At 34.9% G+C, this 25,245-nt stretch overlaps 1 protein-coding gene across 3 annotated transcripts in view; it reads left to right on the forward strand.

Annotated features, from left to right (window-relative positions):
* The window catches only part of TMEM161B (transmembrane protein 161B), a 42,027-nt gene extending 25,571 nt beyond the window's left edge, over positions 1-16,456 (forward strand). For 2 of the 3 annotated variants that reach the window (XM_021541591.3, XM_021541592.2), the window contains 5 exons: positions 226-366; positions 3,361-3,474; positions 4,553-4,727; positions 6,759-6,855; positions 8,159-16,456. In XM_021541591.3, coding sequence (XP_021397266.1) covers positions 226-366; positions 3,361-3,474; positions 4,553-4,727; positions 6,759-6,855; positions 8,159-8,436 — 805 coding nt within the window. In that variant the 3' untranslated portion in view covers positions 8,437-16,456. The remainder of the gene's footprint in view (positions 1-225; positions 367-3,360; positions 3,475-4,552; positions 4,728-6,758; positions 6,856-8,158) is intronic. The other variant, XR_014951488.1, reaches the window with a different exon arrangement.
* The last annotated feature ends 8,789 nt before the right edge of the window (positions 16,457-25,245 follow it).

Consider the following 25,245-nt stretch of genomic DNA (forward strand, 5'->3'; position numbering starts at 1 on the left):
CTATGAAATAAATAGATGACTTTGTTTGGTTTTGAAAGTATTTTTTGAAATTTTAATTTCTGATTGGTTTTTAATAATGCTAGTATTTTGGATGAAGCCTATAGAATACTGTTGGCTTCTTTTATTAAATGTTAGATAATGTTGGGTTGAAAGATATTTTCTGATATTCCCTGCTCCCCCAACTTACTCCCCAAGAAAATGCTTATTTCCTTTCTTTTCTTTTAGGGGTCCTGTGTCTAAACTAACCTTCAAATTGTTCCTGGCTGTTCTGTGTTCACTTATTGGTGCTTTTTTGACATTCCCTGGCTTGCGACTGGCTCAAATGCATCTGGATGCTCTGAATTTAGCAACAGAAAAAATAACACAGTAAGACAAATATATGCAAATAGGTGTATGCTACTCAGTCTTAAATCTTTTATGTCTAAAAATAAACTAAGAAAACTGTTCCATCAAGAAGGTAGTGACTTAAGACTTCTGTTGCTGCCTGCTTTTCATATCTTGAGCAGATTTGCCACCTGCCACTTTCTGCTCAACCTGTGCTCTGCCAGTCTCTTACACTCTTTGCCTTGTAAATTAGAGTCCCAATTAAAGGAGCTTTCCTTTCCTCCTGCAAAAGGTCCACCATGAATGTCTCTGTGTCAAACTTTCTTTCCCCCATCATGTCTTTCCAGAAGTTAAGATAACCTTTAGGAAGCACAAATATGACCATAGACTGTTTGTTGTTTTTTTTTTTTTTGCACCTACACTTACAGCTGGTCATTATTCCTTTAATAAATTTAGCATAGGATAAAATTAAAAAATGACCCAGAATATTTAATTAGGGTCATATGTTAATACCAATTTAAAGGAATATTTTAATTTTCAGCCATCTTTCCATTTGGTAGTAAAATGTTCTGTCCAATTTAACTATTTCTCTTGAGCATTCTCTGGTTGAGATGGTGAAACTCCAAGTGACAGATTCTCCAGCACAGGGCAGTGTAGGTACTCAGTCTGGTAAATTTCCTAAGAGAACACTATGTTTTCCAATTTTCGTTCAAACTGCATTTTTTTTTTCTTTCCCTTCAGGAATGCTCAGCTTAAAAATTAATCTGTTTGAAGTGAGTCCAACAGTCTTGGTAAATTTATAAGCAAGTACACTTGCACTCAGTGTAATTTTCTATGTAGCAGCCAGCTGCTGGATTGTTTTATCTGCTGTTACAGAAGTCTGTATGTAGTGTGTGACTGAGTCACTTCCTAATCTATTCTTTCCAGACATATAAACCACTTAGTTCTTAATTACTATGGCTCTCAATATTTTTTAATTCTTTTTGTCTTTTCTGTAAATATTCCAGCATCTTCCTTGATCAATAGACATGACATCCTAGGGAGAAATACAAACTCTTTGAAACAAAAATCCATTAATCAAGATGTAAAGGACAGTTAGTATCCACTGAAGTGTGGTTATGAAAATTAAAACTTCTCTAGCTTCTTTAGACAATATTGGAACTGGTTGTTGAAGATAACTTTCTTCAACACCACCAAGTTATTTTTGAAAGTCTGCCAATACTTTGACTATTCAACAGGAACAATGTGAAAATTGCATTAAATGGATTAAAACTTGATATGGTATCCATATAATTAGGTAAAGCCATTATAAAGAATATTTGTCAAGTGATAGGTTCTAATAATAAACCTGAAGAACATAACTTGTCCTTGTTGGTGCATTTTTGTCAATGTTATTGACTACACTTGTTTATCAGTGATGAGAGGGGGGGATTATAAATGCAGATGACTTGTCACTGATAGAAAGTTGGGTGCTAAAACTATGTCTGTCTCTGCAGTCAAATACATACTCAAAAAACCCCAACCAAAACAACTACAAAGAAAAAGCCCACCAGCTAAACAAAAACCAAAGAAAAAAACATAATCAAACCAAAGGCCCCCACATCCCAAAAAAGGCACAAATCTCCCTTAAAACCCAACAAAAGAACCAAAACTAAACAACCCAAAAAAGCCCAACGCAATATCTATTCCTTAATGGAATGGAACACTTAACTTGCAGAGAACACTGACCAAAAAATGCCCCAAAACTTAAAGGTTAATGATCAAGTACCACTTCATGAATATGTTCAAAATGATCAGTGTGATTCTTTTATGAGTGTAGGAAGTAAGTTCATTGGTTTTGGGTAAACAATAAAAATCATCTGGCGGTGCTTTCGGTTTTGAGAAATTATATGCTTTTTTTTCTTTGGCAGTATTATCCTTCCCTGCATATATTTGAAGTCTTCTTAGCAAAGCTGTACAATTTTCATACACATTTCCTCCTTTACCAGAGCCTGCATCAAGAGTATTTTGGCCCTCCTGCCTGTTTCATTAAAAAAAACCAAACAAACATACAAACAAAAAAAGAAACCAAAATAGAGATTCCCACACCCTTTGGCACATTCCAGTCCATCACTCCAGTCCATTAACTCAATAGGATCTCTTAAATAAGTAGAAGCTCAGGTAAAAGGCTTTCACAGTCTAATTAAATACTTTGGACTGATCCTTGGTGCAGGTTCATTCCCTAGCACCATTTAATAGCTAGCAGGGCTTATTTCTTCATCTGAAACCAAAGATTTAAATTGGTGTGTGATGACAGCTACTGTGATGTGCAAACATTTTAGTGGTTTTAGGAAGCTTGATAGTTTGCAATCAAGAAGGTCTTGTGTTCTTTCGAACAATTCTTGATTACATAATTTTTTCTATAGTGTAAAAGCACTGTAGTTGAAGGTGGAGACAAACCTGATTCTGTTAGTGAAGAAATACTGCACTAACAAGACAACCCAATCCCTGCAACTGTTCTCACTTCATTTTAGTAATGAAAAATGATTGGGAAAATGGATCTAGAAATAGAGAAGAAAATTTAGAAGTTTAGAAATAAAGACGGGTATTAATTTCAGGGAGAACTCCAAAAACTATCCCCTTTTTAAATTCTGCTGTTTTGTGCTCAAAGATTACTAAAGAGTACTACTTTTATTTTTGTTGTGCGGTTTGATGCAGTATAGTTTTTTTTGGTCTGAGTATCTTTAATTTAATAGAAGTACCAAGTTTAATTTAATCAAGGTTTCTAAATAAAATGCTTAATTAAACTGTGTCATCTGACCTCTGACGACTTTCTTCTGTTCTTTTTAAAGCCAAAATCCAGTGTGATTTCACAATTAAAAATTACTGTTTTCTTGAAATGTAAGCCATACCTATAAAATAGGGAAGAAATTTTCTTATTTATATTTCTCCCAACTATTTTAAAGTTAATAGTTCTCTTTTTGAATCTGTGTATACTTTCAACACTATGGTCATTGTTTTTGTTTACTAAGTTCCCTGTTTTTTTCTTTTTTTCAGAACATTGCTACATATAAACTTCTTGGCACCTTTATTTATGGTTCTACTCTGGGTAAAACCAATCACTAAGGACTACATTATGAGCCCACCTTTGGGCAAAGAGAGCATTCCTTTGTAAGATTTCCTTTAAAAGTTCTTTCTGGGTTATTGAGAATGAAACAATGTCTTAGAGCTCTTTGAAAGTTTAAGAAACATGAAAGACTTTAATAGCATCTTCTGTCAGAGGTATTGTGGAAGGTGCAGCTGAATTATAAGGAGCTTCTGTTATTTCAAAAGAATGAGTTGCAAAATATTGAGTGTTAAGGTGATGGTTCCCAAAAAACTGGTGTCTCTTGACATCTCCATGGCAGTAATGCATTGTTTTTTTGTAGGGGTGGAATACCACCTCACTACCTGCTGGAACCTTGTGTCTTGCATGTTGGTGTAGGAGAGAAGTGGTTTCAGTGAAAACAGTCAAGATATGTTGGTATGAGAACTAAGCTAGGAAGTTTGTCTTGATATTTACATACTGATTAAGTGGTATTAAATTGATAGGTAAAATATAAAAAGGGAAAGAGTTTCCAGGAAGAGTGGTATCTGAAATAATGTATATAGTTGATTGTCATTGTCACAGTCTTGCTAATTCAAAATAGACTTGAAACAAATATGAAGAGCTAATACATTTCTTGCTTTTTAGAGGTTAGATAAGCTTCTAAAGTGATCCTGTGACCATTGAGCTATTACATAGAACACAACATATATATATATTTTGTATATTTTCTGTACCTCAGTTCATCTTAAAATGAGGATTGAGCTCTTACTGGGTACCTCAGGCAACTGAAGTACCCATTTGCAATCTAGTACTATTTACTATCTAGTCCTGTGTGTCTGAAAACCTTTAAATATCAGAACAATCTTGGTTTTTATTGTCCTGCCTTCATTAGTCAGAATTTAGGCGTTTAAGAACTGCTCTTGTTTAGATACAAATTAATACTAATTTGCATCTATGCTGTAGGGCTACTGAGAAGTAGTAGGAAAGAGAAATAAAAGGCAAAGGTAAATATTACTTGCATGTGAACTTTATAACTGTAGTTTGTTTGTTAACTACTTTTGACAATTTCCCTCAAGATTACTTTACAGATGATCTAAAAAAATAACTGTAGCAGTAAATGGTCTTTGGAAAACAGCATTACCATTTTTTTATTATCCACAGAATGTCAGAAGATACATTTGATACCATCAGATTGTGGATTATAATCCTGTTGTGTGTTTTACGGTTGGCTATGATGCGTCATCATTTACAGGCCTATCTGAATTTAGCCCAGAAAAGTGTGGATCAGATGAAAAAGGAAGCTGGTAGAATAACTATGGTTGATTTACAAAAAATGGTAAGTATGGTGAGATTATGTATTTGTGTTATTTTGACTTGCAAATTATTTTTTGCAAATTATTTTTTATTTTATTGTCTTCTGTGGCAGCAGAGCTCAAATCTGAATGAAGGTTTCTAGACTATATTTCCTGTAAAAATAGCGTCATTACCGAGAAATTCTGTGAACCAAAATACAGAGAGATGTATCATCTGTGTTATGCAGATAGTTTGTTCTTGGTTATTTGGAAGTTGTTATAAAAGATCCATTCCAATGGGTGGTGATCTGTAACTACAACGTGGGAAAGAAAAAATTGCATTTTGATAGAAGGATAATATACTGCTACCAACTATGATTTTTAAATTGAGGGAAAGTTTATGATGAGGTGGTTGTATTTTGGAATAAAATGACAGATGTTTAATTCCATCAGACCACTTAGAAGTGCACCAGCCTAGTTAAAAAATTGCTTATCATATTGTGGACAAGGCAAAATTTCTGAGGATTCGTTTTTTTAAAGAAAAGTAGTAAAGCATACCTTGAACATATGTTGTGTGTTGTCTGCAAAATAAACTTAAATTACTAGTGTTTTATGATAGTGCTGTCTAATGATCCTGCTGAGTTGGGGTCTGTTGCAGGAGGAATATTTGAAGCAGGCCGTGAGACAAAGACTGCTCTTTTAGGATTGTCATTATTACATGTAGTTACACTAAGTGTCTGAAGGTCATAAGTGAGCTGTGCAGTACTTATTTACAAAGTGGCTAGGAATTTGCTTCAGAAAATAAATTAGGAAATACATGTAGTAGCAGCTGATTAGGATGGTACTGTGCCAGTTGCTGTAAATGTGCAATTTTTATACTAATTTTATTCCTATCTATAAAACACTAATGTCTTCTCCTTGTGGCATTTCTTATATCCATTTCTCTATTATCTTCATATATTCTCTTTAAGAAGGCCATTGCCACTAGATGTTGTCTTGTTTTGTTTTACTAATCATATCTTCTTTGCCATTTCTGGGAACTTCTGCCAGTGAATTATTTCCTGTCTGTCATGCTACATTGTTCATTCCTTTTTAGTTTGTTATTTTTGTCATATTTCATCAATTTTTTGACATTTTTTTTGTCTCATGCTTTTTCTTCTGTCCGTGTCTTACTACTTTTCTTTCTCATGTTAGTTCTTTGATGCATGCTCATTAAGAAGACCTTTGAGGCTTGAGAGGTATTCCCAAAACTGTCATGTCTACCTTAATAATTTTTGCCAGCCTGCATTCTGTTCTTTTATAAAACCCGGGTAGGCTTGTTTGCTATTGATTTTATCAGTTTTTGCCATCTTTGTTTGGTGTAATATTTTAGGTCGATAGCTTATAAGAATATGTAATGTTGCAATCTTGAGAAAAATGGAACCTATGGAAGAGCAGGGGGAGGGATATATCTGAATGGACTTTGATGAACCATAGTGTATTACTGAAATAAAGACCATTTAAATGCTGTTATTTATCTAATGAAAGCTCAGCTTATCTTTGTTTTTAAAATACAAGTGTTTTTCAGTTGGAATCTTAAAAACATCTCACTTTTGAAAAAGGACTGTAATACTAACCAAGCTTTCATTTACTTTTTGTGGGGCTTTGGACTGTAACTACTACTTCATTTTTGAAATAGGATTTAGTTTGTAAATAACTGGGGACTTGAAAAATTAAACATATACATTTATTTTTGTTCCTCATGTATTAAAAGAATCATTGAATGATGACATACAGTTTGCAGAAACAAATTTGATTCTGTTTTTTTTAAACAAAATTGATGCTTTTAATTATTTTCTTTCAGCCTTTCCTCACAGATTTGTAAGTGTCCTGAAACTAGAATTCATTATTGGGATTTCTTCTTTAGGTCTTTTGAAGACAATATGTCACATGCCAAGAGTTACTAGAAAGTTGTTAAAACAGTTCTAATGCATAAGTACTGGGGTATTTTAATAATTTGTTTTTTCTAGACATATTCATAAAGGTCTGCTTTGATCAACCAGGAATCATGAACTTATACTCTTTCATTTTTCTAGGTGGCTCGGGTATTCTATTATCTCTGTGTAATTGCACTGCAGTATGTTGCACCATTGGTGATGCTTCTTCACACAACTCTGCTCTTGAAAACACTAGGTAGGCAAAATTAGATCAACAGTATTTTATTCTGTTCTACACAGGGCTTTTTTATTTTCACCTCACTAAAGAGAATTAGAATTCATGAGTACTTACAATACAAAAATACTTTGTAGTTTCCTGTACTTCAGAACAGTCATATGTGGCTTTTAAGAAGTTATTTCTCTTGCTGCTTTTGATATCTTTCAATTACATGCTGATTTGTGTTATTTATTTCTGAGAAATTGTGTAATGCAACCAATTAAATGTTTACTTCAGTTGAAATATTTATCTTTCTAGAAGTATTTTAAAAGTGAACTGTATAAAGTATGATTGATTTATTTAATTTCTTGCACATCTCATAAATTAATTTTTTCAGCTTTTTTATCATTAGTAGGCTTTTAGAATAGAAATTGTGAGATAAGGGGTTTGTGTAGTTACTGGGAGATCCGAAGTAGCTCTAGATAGGGGTTTCTCTTCTTTATTTTCTCTTTTTTTTCTCTTTTCTCTCTTTTCTCTTTTCTCTTTTTCCTCTTTTCTCTTTTCTCTTTTCTCTTTTTTCTCTTTTCTCTTTTCTCTTTTCTCTTTTCTCTTTTCTCTTTTCTCTTTTCGCTTTTCTCTTTTCTCTTTTCTCTTTTCTCTTTTCTCTTTTTTCTCTTTTCTCTTTTCTCTTTTCTCTTTTCTCTTTTCTCTTTTCGCTTTTCTCTTTTCGCTTTTTTCCCTTTCCCTTTCCCTTTCCCTTTCCCTTTCCCTTTCCCTTTCCCTTTCCCTTTCCCTTTCCCTTTCCCTTTCCCTTTCCCTCCCCCTCCCCTCCCTTCCTCCCTTTCTTTCTTTCTTTCTTTCTCTCTTTCTCTCTTTCTCTCTTTCTTTCTTTTTTCTTTCTCTTCTTTCTCTTTCTTTTTTCCTTCTTTCCTTCTTTCTTTCTTGTGAGAGAAGTGGTTCATAGCCTGCCATGCAGTTGAATCATCTCTGCAAAAGGGCAATAGATAAAGATAGGCTTTAGTAGGTTGTGATTCATCCTGCCTTGGAGTACACATCTCCATCTGGTAAGATGAATCATACCCAGGACATACAGAGCTCTCAAGGCAGCTGTATCACTTGTAGATGTTAGGATGTCAAAATACAAGATGAATCCCACCCTGGTAGCTTGCTGATATGACCAGGAAGTCATGCAAATGAGTACAGTTTGTATTTACTAAGTTATAAAAACTTAACATTTCATGTGTTGTGTGTATTAAAAATTTATCAAAGACTGTAGAGTGATTGAATTAACAGAACTCAAATTTAATTCTACAATAATCTGTTGCTTGTTTATTTTTAACAGGTAATTATTCTTGGGGCATCTACCCAGGATTGAATTCTGACACTCCAGTAGAAAACAGTCTGCTTCCCAATTCTGTTTATTCTGAGTCTCCACCTCCTGATGGAAAGATGAAAGTAACTGTAGTACAATTAACAATGGCTCTGGGAAGCCTAAAGAATATTTTCACTCCTCTCCTGTTCCGGGGACTCCTGTCTTTCCTCACTTGGTGGATTGCTGCTTGCCTTTTTTCTACAAGCCTTTTTGGGCTCTTCTATCACCAGTACCTGACTGTGGCATGAACAAGTCAACTGACAGAACAAGTGTGAGGTCAGAGTCTAGATACAAACCCAGGTACCCAAGAGGAGATGAAGAGAAAAGAAAACTATATATGTGAAGAGAAAACATATCATAATTATTTTTAAACACTTCCTTGGTGTTCTCAGGGTGAATAATCTTAAAATGTTTAAAATTGCAGCTGGGTTTGTTATTTCTGTTACCCAAATGGTAGGTAACTAATTCAGTTATAGTATTGGGACTGACTGACATTATTGTGTTGTAGATGGTGGTAAGCATGCTGAAAAGATGTGACCTCTGAGTATCTTGGTTTCCATAAACAGCAAGCCAAATTCAAAAATTTGTTTTTTAAGCATCAACAGTCACTGACTGAACTGCATTCAAAAAGTACTGGACATAGTGATGGTAGCTGCCTATCAATTAAGTCTTGAAACTGAGCCATACAAGTGAAAGGAGAAAGGGGATTTAAAAAAAATTCTGTTGGATAGCTATTGATCACTTTTCTCCTTGGAAAATTAAAAAATCCAACAGGACAAAAGAGATACTGTATATTACAGTAAGGAAAGATGTATAAAATATAAATTTAACAGGAGTAGATGTATGTACCTGACAGATATTGCTGCCTACATATTTTGCAGAAGTGCTTGTGCAGTAAGAAGAGAGTTAGAACAAATATATTATTTCAGTCCCTGCAGTCATTTTGAAGTAATGGCCATCTGTATTGGTGCTAGTATTGATCCACACATTGTGTCTGGATCTTTTAAATTTCTTCTTTTGAGGTAGTAGATAAATTCCATTGAATTTACAAAAGAATAGAAAATAATTAGTGGCACCAGTCAAACATTTCAAAACAAAACAGTTTAATCCTGCTGACTGATAGCATATGTATATGTGTAATGTACATATATATTATATATCAAATATATAATATATATGAAGGTATGAAATATGGAATCTTTGTTTTAAATTCCTGAATGTATTTTACAGTTCTGTGGGAGAGGGGTGTACGTGTATCTAGTAATTTCCAGATTCCCTTTTGAAATGAAACTTAATTTCTTCCTTTTTTTCTTTCTTTCTTTTTTTTCTCATTTTATTTTAATTTTTTTTGTGTTCTGTTGAAAGGGCTATTTGGTTTTTGTGCTTCTTTAGAGGTACTTAGGTATGCTAAAGAACTTACACTGTCTTAGAAGAAAAGATCTACTTAACCTATTACTCTTAAAGTTTCTGCACTGTCAGATCATCGTCTTTTGCCACTTTAATTTGTGCTAACATGACCATATAATGGTAATTATTATATCTTGGCTTCAGAAATAGATTTTATGTGTAATAAAATAGCTGTGTAATAAGAAAAAGAGCAAAGTATTAACTTTACAGGTTTTGTTTAACTGGATAGATAGATTCCAGTCATAAAATTATTTACAGTTTTTCAGCTGTTTTGTGTATTTGCAAAACAGGAATGGGGATTTATATGCAGCAGCTTTTTTAAACAGTTAATATTACACTTCACAGAGGTCAGTGGGTTTTTTAGATAATACTAGCTCTTTTTATGTTACTGTTCTTTTTCTCTTGAATTTGTGTACAGCTTTGGCATATGATAAGCATTTATAAATGGAAAAGCTTAACTAAATTTTTAATATGTAGCAAACCTATCATATGGGAGAACAAACTCAATGAATTCAGAAAATCAAGCTTTTAAGCTGGTTATAAACTATCTTGCTGTGTTGAAAGCGTTTTAAGTTATTTATTTGTTTATTAAGTTGCATTTATTGGGGAAAGATTTGTGTACACCAGCCTAGTACCTACTGCATGTGTTTGGGATGTCTGAGCACACCTTGCATGATGCTGCTGGTTTCACTGCAGTATTTCAGTGTGACTGGGACTGCCAGCTTTCTTTTTTCACACCACCTTTTTGTAACTAATAGGGACAAAGGCTTAACTGTGAATTGGCCTAAAGAACAATATTTGATCTCATAGTTTCAAATGTCAAGCATTCCTAGGAAGTATTTTTCAGGTGAATAATTGAATGACAAAATATGGCAAGTCAAACAATACTGGACCCACTTTTGTATTAGTTCAAGGTACATTATTACTACAAAATACATCATTACTAATAGAATTAGTAAGGCCAGCTTTTAGGTTAGAGTTAGGTGTTCAATGCTGATCTTTTGTTCAGAAAAATAAAACAATGCAAAACAGTTTGATTCTGATAGTGAACTTGCCTGATGAAGCTTACTATTTAGGAGATGTAACCTGTTGTTGAAATCTGAAGGAGTAAATTTTGGATACTTGAGAATACTTGAAAATAATGTTAAGCAACAGTTTTTGCTGACATAGTCAGTCTGAAAGCTTATAAGCAAAAGTGAACTGTAGTTATATAATAATGCATTCAGCAAAAGTAATAAGGGTCATGTAGCTGAGCTTCACAAAGCTTTTGCTAAGAGCTCATGCTGACTTGCTGTTCAGACATCACACTGATCACAGTGAAAAATAGGCACCTGGTATTAGAAACATGAAGATCAGTGCTTGTAGACATTGTGCTATTGCATTGTTCTACAGACGATTGTTCTGCAGAATTGAATGACTGACCTCTGGTCAGCAGTGAGTGGGCGATGGTCTTTCTTTGGATCCATTTAATACTGACATAAGTCCAGAAAGCTTATGAAAAACTAAAATATGCTAATAAAAGCCTTTGAAACATATGGTGACAGTGAAACCAGAGGGAGTATATTGCTAAGGTTGTGAGCAGTGCTTCTGACAAGTATGTGATGTAATCAAAAATGTGTTTTAAAGTAAAGTAGCAACCCTGATAGTCCTGACTTCTATATATATTGTGTAAGGTTCAAAGGAATATCTACTCACTTCTGTAGTAAGTTTCTTTGAAACAGCAGCTGGCAAATGGTTTTTTTGTTTGTGTTATGGAGACCTTTATCAGCAACTGGCTATGGGGAAAAGCATCTTGCAGAAATGGAAAAGGAATAAAATATGACTGAAAGGTTGGTAGGTGTTACTCAGGTTTCTTAAACATTTTTTCTTGCTTTTTGCTCACTACTTAATAAAATCATTGTAGAATGGTTTGGGTTGGAATGGATCTAGAATGGACCACTTTTCATCAAACCAAGTTGCTCCAAGCCCCATCAAACATGGCCTTGAACACCTCCAGAGATGGGAAGCCACAGCTTCTCTGGGTAACCTTATCTAGTGCCTCATCACCTTCACAGGCAAGAGTCTTCATCCAACACCTAATGTAAATCTCCCCTCTTCTAGTTTAGAAGTGTTTCCCCTTGTCCTATCACTTCCTGCCTGCGCAAAAATTCTCTTTTTTATAAGCCCCCTTTAAGAACTGGAAGGCCACAGTGAGATCTCCCTTAGTTTCTGAGAGATTTTAGAAGGAAATGTTCCTTTGGCAAAGAATCCATGTCTGTTTTTTCTTAAATTCAATTCTCCCTTCCTGTCTTAGTGATGCGAGTTCCATTGTCGATCTATAGTGCTGTCCCTGGCTTCCCTTCTCAGAACTAAGTAGGCTAAATTAGTTCAAGATTGTATTTTGACTTCTGTTTAATTTAAATTTTATCTATTTTTGAAGGATTAGTTCCTTTTAAATACTTCAAATAACTTAAAATTCCATCTGAAACATGAACAAACTTCTTAACATTTGTTCAAAATCTGCACTTTTATTATGTGTCTCCCTTTAGACAAAGGGTTAAGACAGCGAGAAATCCAAGTCTTCCAGCAAGTTCAGGGAGGTCCAGACATAACACTTGGGCTATTTCTGAGCTAAGAGAAGTTGATTAAGAACAGGAGAATAGATTATAGAAAGCCTATTCTTACACTTTGTAGGTGACATTCTCAGACTGCACTTGTCCTCTTTTAATTCCTTCTCAAGCTGTAGGTTATGCCAGACTTTGACATTTCGTTAGCTGTGCAGTCTTTCCCTCTTCCAGAATTCACTTGCATAAAGGATCCACAGATTAATTTTCTGTAGGTATCTTCTGTACAAGAGAACATCCTTGTACAGAAGATACTTACAGAAAATTAATTTCTGTTACAGTTGTTCTCCGCATTTCGATCACAAGTACTGCAAGGTATTTAAACAGAGATACATTCTTCCCTGGATTGTAAAGTCAAATTTGTCTTAAGAACAAAAATGCTACCAAGGCATCAACACAACATTTAGGCAGCATAACCTCACCCTATAGTGGCTAGCAAGTACAGAAATTTCAGCTAACATCCAGGGAACAATTAGTGCTGGACTTTGTTGGAGTAACTACACCTAAGTGGTAATAGGTATTTTGGATATATCAAATAGAAAATTGAACACATCTGATCTTAAAGCTGTTGAAAGGTTCTCCAAGGTAAAAAGCCTTATGTGTCTTTATTCTCAAATAGCTGTGATTTTCACGGAGATAATTTTGATCAGTTTTGAAATACTATGCTTCATGATTTTTCTCATGACACATTTTGCACATTAATTTGTTCAACACAGCCCCTCCACACCCAGACTTAACCCCATAGTAAATTTTTTCACTATAAAGATTCTAGATGCTTTTAGTTAAACTTTAAGAATTGAGTGCCCAGGCAAAATGGAGACATTGAACGAGGCCAAAGAAAACTGTGTTCTGTTGGAGAAATCTGTTACGCCTGAGCAAAATCTTAATGGAGGAAGGCAACAGCAGGTTACTTGTATCTTAAATCAAATATTAAATGTGAATTATGAGTAAGACTGTTATTTTTAGCATCTGCAGCCTAAATCCCAAATGGTAAATAAAGAGCAACATTTTGACCTCGCTCTAAAAAGCATCTAGGCAACAGATGCTTAGAAGCCAGCTGTCTGATATAACTAAGCAGGCTGATGCAGATTGGTGTCTGATATAACTAAGCAGGCTGATGCAGATTGGTGTCTGATATAACTAAGCAGGCTGATGCAGATTGGTGTCTCTGCTTCAGAGTGATTTTTGGCAACTCCTTTAGGAACACCTGCCATGCTTTGTGGCCTGTGCAGCACACACAGTGAAGTAGATGGCATGTCTCATTTGCACTCCAGAGTATTACACTGAAAGGTCTTCCTCCTCTAGGTGAGATCATTAAGCCAATATGTCATTTCCAGGCTGCTTTTACTGACATCTGTATATGCTGCACTTAACTTTTTCCAGTCTCTCACTGTAGACTGCCAGGAGGGTAATATTGCACTGGATGTTGTTTTGCATGCCAGTGTATATGTATTTTTATACTTTTGATTTCAGTGATGTTTTTAATGGAAATTATTTTTAATCCTAATACTATGGATCATAGTTTCTTTTTTTAAATTAATATCAGTGCCTGCAACTAGAAGCCAGAAACTTCTACACTTTTTTTTAAAGCTTGTTGTTTAGGCTGAAGTATTAACAGGTATGCAGTTTTATAGCAAAGTCCAAAATCCACCTGTAAATACCAGATTTTTCCATTTAATTACACATCGGTCAAGATCCCTTAGAATTTATACTTGCAGCATTTTTTTCTCAACAATATACTATCCATATAACTCTGCTATCTATAAAATACACATCTCAAAAGAACATTGAATAGCTTTTTATGAACTGCTTAGTAGGAAGTCATTATTCTTTTATTGTGCTGCAATATATTTTTTTAAAATCTGGCTTAAAATTTCTATGCTTAAAGTCAGACTTATTCTCTTCTTCTGCTTCCCGTATGTGTTCTAAGCTTCCAGAATACATATTCACAGTATTTTTCATAAAAACATAGGACAAAGAAAAAGGCACCAAAAATTGTATTTCATAACTACAGTTCATACCCATGTCATGATGTACCAACAGTTTTTATTTTTCCTATCTTTGGTCATTCCTTTGCTTAATTGTTAACATTATGTAAGGCTTTCTAGGAGGAATATACATGGGAAAAAATTCTGTAAGAGAAGTTACAGAAAGCTGTCTAATGTTTCAGTCTTCCCATTTATGTGAGCAAATATTAATACAGATATGCTATTAAATAATTTCAGCCTAAAATTTCTCATAAGGTAGACATGTTACCAATTGCACAGGGAACGTTTTTCAAGTTGTAAATATTTTACTTTAAATCTTCTACTTGTCTCATTGTTACTGGGAACACACAAATTCAGTGTTGTTCTTCAGTTAATCGTCTTTTTTATTTTTGTCTTTAAGTGAAAAAGCACATAATACTTTCTACTCTAGAATAAAGACCTAAGACAAAAAGGTTCCCTTCTCTTCATTTCAGAATTTGCCAAATGGAAAAGACTCTGGTGTTATATATGTAAATTTTAGCTTCCTCTTACTGCTACAATACTGTTAAAATATGATTTTTATAGTTACAGCTTTACAAGTACTAAGACTGTCATGCTTCATAGTGAGGGTGGTGTCAAGTGGTGTTTGCATTATATGGATCTGGTGTTGCATTACTTGCTGTTTAAAAACAAATTGACTCCTATGCTTTTAAATGTTCATCAGGATCTGTGATCAGAAGAGCACAACACAGGTTGAAAAAGCTCACTTCGGGGTGTTTTTTTAGTTGTTTTGGGTTTTTTTTAGTGGTGTGGCTAATACTTTGGTACTACTACGACAGCTAATAAACAACCTCCAGTAATATTATTTTTGTACACTGTAAAGTGCCTAATTGTGGGTGATTCTGGTAACCCTTGAAATAGGGTTTGCTATGAAATTATTTTTTTCATATAGTTTTTGGCTTACATAATGTCCATGTGTGGTTTTGTGCTATTACTGGAAACAAGTAAGATTTTGAAGAAATCTTTTCCATTCCTCTTATTTAAATGGTAATCTAACAATTTTGGTCATATCTGACTGATAATTTAAATTAACACCCCTCCCTCTGCCACCTGCCACCTCTGCAGTGTTTTCTTTATGACTGAGGGCAAGTGTCTACAAGATTTGAAATGGTTTGACGTACAAAGTTTTGTAGTGACACCTGGGTATTAATCAGTACCCCAGGAGCATGGGTGATTTCAGCCAAGTGAGTAGTTCTGCTTGGACTCAGAAAGACAACACTGAAGGTCGCTGAATCTTTATGGATTTGCAGCACAAAGAGTACCAAGCATGATACTGCTGACTGACACCAAGCTTCCAAAAGTTACACATTGTAGAATTTTGTAGAATTCTGTTAAGAGTATTCAATAGTGAAACTACCCTTACTTTATAGCTGCTTGTCCACCTTCAGGAATGCAGGAGCTGAAGGTAGAACCTGACTAGTTCAACAAGGAGGTTAAAAAAGTGAGGAAACAGCAGGCCCCTGCTCCTGAGTTAATTATACATTCTGCATGTGAAGTGCTTGTAAGTTGAGATGGTGTTGCTGATTCAAATCTACCAAAGGAAGCCTTCTTCTGAGGAAGGCTTGTCACAGCACGTTAAGCTTTTAGCTCTAAAAAGTGGTTATAGGAATCCATACTGTATATGGTACACTGTTTGGGAAAACCGGGTACAGTAAGCTTGCTAGATATTTCCTTACACTATTTGTAAGGAGTTACATTGCATTTTTTACTGTAGAGCATTTAAAAAGCTAGTTTTGCCTTGCTCATTTTATATTCATGTGAAAATAATAAGAATTGGTTTGTCATTTAAATGCCTAAATTTCTTTAACAACAGTAAATTTCACAAAACTTAAGCAAGGTTATACTTTCTTATTTCCTATTCATTTTGTTGAAATGTTACAGTTTAATTCCACTTTTATAATGCACACATTATTAAAATGAAATTTATGTCTATTAGTTGCTCATGGTAATACCACAGCAAATCTAAGAGAAACTGTGATATCTGATGTTAATCAAGTGGCTCCTTCAACTTGCTTGCCTTTGTAAAACGTTAACCCATATTGGACATACAATGTCTATTGCAGTAATGTTCCTATAGTATTTTAGCATCCGTACATGTACTCTGCATGCCTTGCACTTGTACACTGTAAAGAACTAAAAAAATCCTTCCATTATTTTATATAGTATTTCCCATATCCATAAAATAAGACAATTTCTAAAGCCAAAGATCAATAAATGTTTATTGTCTACCAGTGTGCTTTTTTTCCTACTTTTTGTGATATATACTACTCTTTATCAACTTGCAGAATCTCCAAAGAGCATGTAATAACCAGGCTTCTTATCAGTTTCTCTACTAGGCTGAAATTGCTTACTTCTTTTAGAAATGATAGAGTAGGCCATTTATTCTGCTGCATTTTTTGAGTCTAAATGCAGGTAGTGTCTTATTCATGTGAACGGCAGTTTAATCACAGAGAACCATTTGAGATTTCATATGGGTATTTTCATTTTTGTGTATTTCACTATTTAAAGTTTTGAACCATGTCAAGAGAAAGATTGGCTGTATACCATGGTAAGTGAAGGAAATTCTAGGTTTTGCACTTCTTGACTGTTGCCCTTCCTAGTAGGAAATCACTAAGAAAGGGGTTGTGTTTGCTTCTTATAAAAAGAAATGTATTTAAAAGTATTACATGGTCTCTCCTATTTGTTTAATCTTGGCAGCACTGAGAAAGAGTATACTTAATATTTGAATTTGTTTGGAATGTCAGATTTAGTTACGCATACATTTTCTTTCCATGTGTGCAACAGATGCAGGTGAATGATGCCAAAATTGCTCAAATAGTTCCATAGCTTTAAAAAAAAAAAAAAAAAAAAAATCCATGAGAAAACATCCTTCTTTAGCCTAACCCAAAGTGGTACCAAAGACCCCTTCAGCAATAGCCATCAATTGTGTTGCAGAAGCAAAGTGTGATGTGGTGCTGAGAAGAGCCATTTGAGATGGGGATTTGAAAGTCTCCAAGGCATTTGGCTGTGGGACCCCTTTCTGAAAGTGTAACAATGGTGAGGTTTAATGTGATGGTTAAGAGGAAAGAACAGAACCATAGTGGGAGATCTGCTTATGTCTCAGAAGGCAGTTTAACCTTCTGCTTTTCCTTCCAGCCTGAAGCTTCACACTGGCTTTAGAATCCACAATCCCTTGGATTTTGCTGTAGAATGGTTTAGCCCAAAATATAACAGTGAAAGCCTTGGCAGTATGCTTCTGGAATGAAAGCAAGCCTTGGGTTTCAAGGGTCCCACGAAATCTTGCTTTTGAATCCACCAGGTCCACGCTGTGTAGCTCTAAGGACTTAAAAGGTCTTCAGCTGACCTCTGCTCTCATGTGCAAACATGTATGATTCAGTGCAGTTCCATAGGGAGTACTCAATTTCTTGAAATTTTTATTTTAGCTGAGTATGTGCAGTGGGAGAAGAAAGCCTGTAACTATCCTCCAGACAAAAGGGTAAGCATCTGGTACCTTGACTTGTGCTGTCTGGTCTAGGTAGGTCTGAGAAAATGTTGAAGATGTTGCTGGTTTAATTTGGATTTTATGACAAATTTTCAAAGAATGTGCAACACAATTATTGCTAGCATCCTTAATAGGCTATTACCTGGTGGACCATGAAATGCATCAGAAAATCCCTCTCTTACAGGAATATTTGTGTTCCATCTAAATCCATATTAAAGAAAGTAGTATTTATGCTTAATTTTGGAGTTGAGATTAGAGTTTTGCTTTCCAGGAGGTGCAGCACTGATGAGTCTGAGGGAAGGTCAGCTTTTCACTTCATGAAATGGGAGTATGATGTGTCTACCTTTAAAGCAGACAGGAAAATAAAGAATTTTTCTCTCTGAATTATGAGAATGAATTATTATTTACAAGCTATTTTCAGTGGTTCTGGATAACCAACCTCTCACATTCCTCTCAACTGTCAGCAACTTTTCAACAAGTATAAAATTTGTATGATTTCCCAAAGCTGGCATTTCTATGGATATACAGAAATTACTGTGTAGAATTTGTGCATTGTCAGAAAGTAAAAGAATCCAGACTCTTTGTTGGAGTTAGGCTGGTCTCCAAGCATCAGCAATGTCTATTTGCTTCCCATTCATTTAGGTTATATTGTGAAGAGGACAGACCTTCAATATTTGGTCATATAACCTGTTTTTTTCTTTGAAGTGAAATCTTGGTATCAGCCTGACAAGAAGAGTAAAATACAAAAATCTTTAGCCCTAACATCTGTATCTTTTCTGGGTTGCCATTTCCTCTTTTTTCATGGAGTGGGATTAAGCTGTTGCTGCCATTTCACAGAACAGCATGAGCTCACAGAATTGGGAAAAGGAACAGGGGAAGGGATACCAGCTGAGTTATACATCAAGGAATTTGGGCTGCAATTTACAAAATGAAAACAGTTATTCTTGACAGGGAACTGTTTTCCGCAGGAAAATGTGATGTGGTTATCTGTCATTTCAATGCATACTGCTAGAGATCTTCCTCGATATGAGGAATGAGTGCTACTAAAAAACACAAGAGGCAAGCTGGAGATGATATTGTGTACTGCAGAACACGTAGGACTAATACTGTAAAACTGCAGGATGAGGTGGTGTGTATTAACTTTCGTGTGAAAACCTGGGAAAACTAGGGTACCAGGGACCAATAAATAAAACACTATTTAATAAATTTCTATTCTTAGGATTGGAATTTTGGAACTTTTGGATTGGCAAAACTGTGCCTGGTTTGCCACACTAAAGGCACAAATCTATTTTCTTTAACAGACTATGCATCATCATTTTTTTATACTGTATTGCTTTTAATGCTTTCAAAAAGTTTTAGTGGCAAAAGATTTTAAAATTTTGCTGGCATCTAGTAAAAAGGTAATATAAATTTGAAAATAAATATAAAGGAATACAGAAGTTTTGTTCTGTCTAAAGACCATGATATCTTAAAAGGCAGACTTTCTATGAAAATTCATTTTCTAAGTGCTGCTGAATTCAGCTCCATTGAGTTCAGTTTTTAGCTGAGGAGTAGTGGAGCAACCTCCAAAGGTGCCAGGTGTGTACTCCCACAGACACAGTGGGCCAGGCAGCCCAGGCACATGATTACCATTTCTCTTTGCATCCCATACCTTTGTCATCCTCTCCCACAAAGGGTCCACCAGGAACAAATGCTCCTGAATGAACAAATGCTCCATGAATCTATAATTACAGATTTACAAAACTATTACTTACCCTCTATATACTCATACAAAATAGTACTGTGTTCATGGTCTTTTCATCCCACCCCTTATGCTATCCCCCCAAGATAATAACCTCTCAAGTGCTAATTAGGCAGCCTTATTTATGCAAATCACAATTAACTTTACTTGTTTTGCAACTTTACAACTCTGATTCTTAACCTGGATATTTGATAATTCTCAACTCCTTTTAGGCAGTGCTATTTGCAAAACAATTGTTTCCCCGTTTTTTGTATGTGTATGTGTTTTCATTTTTATTAAATGTAGTACTTAGCACTTTGTTGTGTTTCTTTTTAAAGAAATACTGATTTTAATCCATTTCTGCAATGCATCAAAGTTACTTCAATTAAAACTAATTTTAACTTTTTGTTGTTGTTTTCTATAGCAACATACTAGGATCTTACAAACATAGAATATTTTGTGTTAAAATGGACCTTTAAGGGTCACCTAGTCCAATCCCCAAGATCTTAAAGAAAACACTGAAATGAATTGCCATCACAGAAGTGCATGCACACATGCATTGTATGTAAGTTTATTTATATTTGTATATTTTGAGATATAACCACCAACTTCATGGTACCCAGTGACTTCCTCAAGCATTCCTGATTATGTCTTACATTTAATTAGTCTTAATATTTCCTACTCTTTTTTCCTGTATCCTAGCCTACCATTTTGAAAAACAAACAAGAGTATTCCAGCTAATGCCTCTTCCTGGTCTGAAAAAATTGAAAGCCAGACATGGTTTAAGGGAATAAGGGGTTTTTTACGTAGTGTTTTAATAATGATCTTTATGGTGCACCATTTCACCAAGGTGGGATGTGCTGAAAAACACATACATGACAGAACACATGTACAATTTATAGACCCATGCCCCAATGGAAGGCGTGGATGAATGGCATGATACTCCTTTTTCTAAGGAATACCCTCCTAGATGGGCCAAATCTCTAGTTTATAGGATATGTTCTAGAGGGGTCCTTGGTTTCTCAAGTTAGTGTAGGGGTTTTTTTGCCTCCTACTACAAAGCCTTTAGGGTGTTCTCCTGGCCTAACAAAATACTAGGACTATGCTGTTATCAGACTTAAGGAATTACAAGTATGCATATAAGAATACTGAGGATTCATGAAACTTATATAAAAGGTATATAAAAGAAAAGGCAAAAAATCATCCTGGCATCATAGCAGCTTATTTGTTTTATTTCCATCATAAATGACACCTGTAAATTTTCCTTCTTATTTCTGTTGTCCCTTAGATATTCTCAGCTTTCTTGGCTTTTTCCCTGTCTTCATGTGGTAGATTCTTTTTGTGCTTCTTCTTATTTGTATGCTGTTTGTCTGCTTTTGTTTTGAGTTTGGTTATGAAAGGAATGCAGCTTTCTTCTTGCACTGATTTTTCTCCTTCCATGTTACTACTTCTTCTGTCCACTATTATTTACCTCTCTTGACTATTATCACCTCTCTTGACTCCAACTACAAAAGTCACATTTCTTAGACATTTTAGAGAAAGAGCTGTTGCAAGATTTAAAACATACCTAAGTCACTCCACAGCATGAATTTATCATTTTGGGAAACTGTATTAAGTCCAGGCTTGCTGCCTTTTGTGAAAACCTCTAATCTCTGTCAGCTCTGTAAGTTCTTGATGTTTGCATTTATACAAAACACAGTTATTCTAAACTCACAGAAAAAGGATTTTTATTACAGAATTAATAGTTACTTTCAGTCATGCTTTACCATTATTTTTCCAGATTTTAATTAACACAGTGCTTTCAATCTGTGTTCTTTTAACTTGCTAATCAACACAAAAAGCTTATTTTCTCTCCATTGCAGAGCTGTACCAAGGAAGGCAGCATTTGCCAAGAAGGCAGTATCTGTGATGCACATTACATAGAATTAAATGTGCCCAAAGGTCAGCTGCTGATGCCTGCGATGCCAAACTATGCTAAATAGAGCAGCTCTTTAGCAGGACAGAAGTACCCTGAAAGTTGGTTTCTTTGCTCAAGTGGATTTAGTAGTATTTCTGCTTTTTAACAAATAAATTAGGTATGTAAACATCAACCTGAAATACTGAAGAGTAAGTTTTGAAGTGGGCAGGATATGTCACTTAAATAAAATGTATTTCCTCAATTTGCATTCAGTCTCTACAATTTTGGTTTTCCGTCTATCTTCTGTACCTTTTGATTCAACTACAAAGAAGAATAAAGGATTCATTTTTGGCAAAGGCTTTATTGGGAGACATGTATACACATCTGAGAAAATGACAACGTACAATATATATCCATATATATTATGTATATATATATACACATGTGTATGTATGTATATTTATAGATATAGATATATATACAGTGTAATATATATATCTTACATCTGAGAAAATGACATCATATAAGTGCCTCATAGACTTAAAAAATAAAATTAGCTTTTAAACCATGTTTTAAACTCTTTTAAAGTTACTTGACTATATTTCATGGGTGTGGTGTCTCTTTAACCTGTCTACTACTGGGTGTAGAAATTAAATGTAAGGTGGGAAGAAAGAGGTGGAATCTGAATGCTGAAAAAAGCCACTGGTCTTGCATGTGAAAAATTATCACTATGCAAATGACCTTTCCTTAAAGAAATTTTAAAATCATGACATCACTTTAATATACTTCTAGCAGGTCACTCAATTAAAAGGTTTTTCCATTGAGTTTCCTGAACAAGCAATATTGCAATGAATCTGAACTAGCAATGTGTGGGGAATGAAAGCACAGAGTTCCCAAGGCCTCAAACATACAAGTTCAGAGATAGAGATGGATACAGTGTTTGTCCTAGGACCTTGGAGAAGGCTTGAAGTTTTAAAATAGAATAGTGAAACAAGCACAAAATAAGAATAAAGGTTTGTAGTTTAAGCAGAAATGTTTTAAGCAAGTAGAAATATACCTCGTGTAAACAAATAAATTTTTTAAAGCAAAATAATAGTTTTCAAGTCTAAAACCAGAACTTGTTATAGAGTTGGTAAAAAGTAGAAGATACAGCAATAAGTTTCTGTAGATTATATGATTGAATATAAAAATATGCATTGTAGCAAATTTGTAAGACGTAGCAATTAGCGACTGATTTATGAAGATGCTAGCGAGCTTTGGGAGAAGCTGATTGGAAAAGAAATTTACAAAAGCCATAGCTAGAATTAGAATGGCTTCTGATGCAATGGTTTTAGATGTAACAACCTTACAGTCTCATCCTTCCATGAGACTGATTTTGCAATAAACCTTCTTTTAATCACCGCTGACCCCATCCTTCTGTATCCTGAACATTTGGTAACCCACCAATTGTGAGGTACAAGACTAAATAGTTTTAGTGTGTAAATGTTAGACCATTACATGGTTAGAAACATGGAGAGAGAGTTTTACAGAGTGAAGTGTTCAAGCCTTTCCACCTCAGAGTGCGTTCTTAAATATTTGTGGATGCCTTGATTTTGTTTTGCTAAGACGTTTCTCTTGGGCATGTGTCCAGCTGGTCTTCTGCTGGTTAAGTAGAAGCACTTTGATACTGGATTTAGATGTAGCAGTGTTTAGCCCATTGCAAATCACAATTGAATTCTTCATTTCCCTGTGAACAGTCATCCTTTACATGAGGGCTGGATATTGCCCCAAGGATGAGGAGCAATCTAGGAGGCAGCAAGTTCCCCTTTTATGCTCTGGACCAAGATGGGTATGAGATCACTACATGAGAGTTATTTTAGTAGTTCCATGTAGCACATGTGGTTCCTTTTCACAGAACTGGTTTTGAACTCTTGAGGAATGTTATGTAGTTTACTGTTGCCAGCATTTTCCTTCTTCAAGATTCCTGTTCCGGTCTTCCTTTATCCCATACTTTTTCTTACTCTTGAAGAGAATTGGCATGTTCTGGCAGCAGTTTTTGGGATTTTTTTGTTTGTTTGTTTGTTTTGGTTTTTTTGCCTTTTTTTTTTTTTATATATTTGTGTTTCACTGAGAAATATACATATTTTACAGACTACATGTGTGGGAAATTTTTACTCCTTTTCCCCATATTTTTGTCTCAGAGCCCCTTATCTCAAAATTACAATAATTTGGAGGGAAGAGGTTTACATTTTCCATTCCAAGGAAGGCTCCTGCCTTCCTTAGCTGACACCTGTCTTTCAAACCAAGACAGATGCTCTCTTAGTCCCTGCTGAATCAAAAGGGATGGTTTTTGATTAATTTGAAAAAGACACGAAACTTAATTTGAAGTTTTTTGCAGTTTAGTGACTGGTTTATTATGTTGTTTGATTCAAAATATATTCCAGAAATTAGTGTTGAATATGTGGTTTTAAACTCACTTGTAAAAACCAAGAGCAAGCACATTCAAGAATTGGTTAGAGCTGCATGAACCTGCTCCCTAGCAATTTGAATTCTGGGGCATATGCCCTAACAGCTACCTCACTTCTTGCTGTTTTACCCATTTAGTTTGCAGCTGGGTCACCTTGTTAATTTGTGCTGACCTAGATTTTCTGATGAATTAAGTTGGTAGGAGCGGAGGGGAGGGAAGAAAGATTTAAAAAAAAAAAAAAGGCAGGGAGGGCTATAGGGGTGGAAACAAGATAAAAGAAAGAAGTTTGTGCATCCAGTTCTATCAATGTATTCATTTATCTCCCTTGCATATTGCTCTGGTTTTTCGCGTGTTTTAAGTGTGGGATTGCTTATATACCAGACTGTGCCACTGCATGATAATCAGCTTCAGCAGATAATCAGCAGGCTCTTCAGGCCTCTTCCTGGGGCAGAGACAGGAGGATTTTTGGAACAATGCAGAAATGTGTTTTCTTGGGAAGATAAGTTTATACTTCATCAGTGAGGAGCACTAGAGGAAGTGGTGTTTTCTTAAAATCAAAATCCAAAGGACCACTCTCTTCAAGGAACTAAGATATTTTTGAATAAAATTAATAACTGTAGTGAAACCTGTATTTTCTAATTATTTGATTTTTATTAGAGTTTTGGATGTTTTTGTAATTGATTTCTTAATTGAATAAATTTTCCTGTCCTTTTGAATTATTCTGAAATTTTTCCTCCCACACACAAATATTCTTTTGTTTTAGTAGCTAAACTGAGATAACCCTTATTCGCACAACTTCCAAGTTAAGAATGACTGATCTAGACAATTCAGTGCTGCTCTCTGCTGTGTGGTGTGATAGAAAATAGTGGCAAGCTTAACGTATTTTCTAATATATTTTCAGTTCCTGGCACAACATGCTTCAAGTGTACATCTTCTCCTGACCATAAAACTTTTTCAATACTAAAGGAAAATCTCTGAAGATTGTCCAACCCCTTCATGTTTTGAGGTTTTTTGCTCTTGAAGTGAATATTAACTGAAGAAAAAGAATTCACAGTAGCTTAGACAATGTTGCAAAAGATACCTGATTTTTTTTTAAATCCAGAAAAGTAATTTCTTTCTTTTTTATTGCATCCTATAATCCACTCTTTTATTTGGTGAATAGCAAAATTTATAGGAGAAAAATACAGAACCATTTACAGAGCCAACCACAACTCCGATTGACGGAATTGAATTGACAATTCAAAAATTCCTTTTATAAATCTGCAGTGGTTGAAAGAGACTTTATGGAGTATGAGTGTTTGGAGCAAAAGTGGTACAGAGCAATTCAGTTATTGAAAAGCTACAGGTTTTGTAAAGTCCTTCACTTTGTTAGTGATTCCAGCAGTGTTGTAATGAGTTTTGTAGGGCTCTTAGCAAGGTTGTATGAACAACATGTAAATGGTCTTGTAATTTTTCCTGATTCTTTTCCCCATCTTC

This window comes from Lonchura striata, chromosome Z, assembly GCF_050655825.1.
Source record: "Lonchura striata isolate lonStrDom1 chromosome Z, ASM5065582v1, whole genome shotgun sequence".
NCBI lineage: Eukaryota > Metazoa > Chordata > Aves > Passeriformes > Estrildidae > Lonchura > Lonchura striata.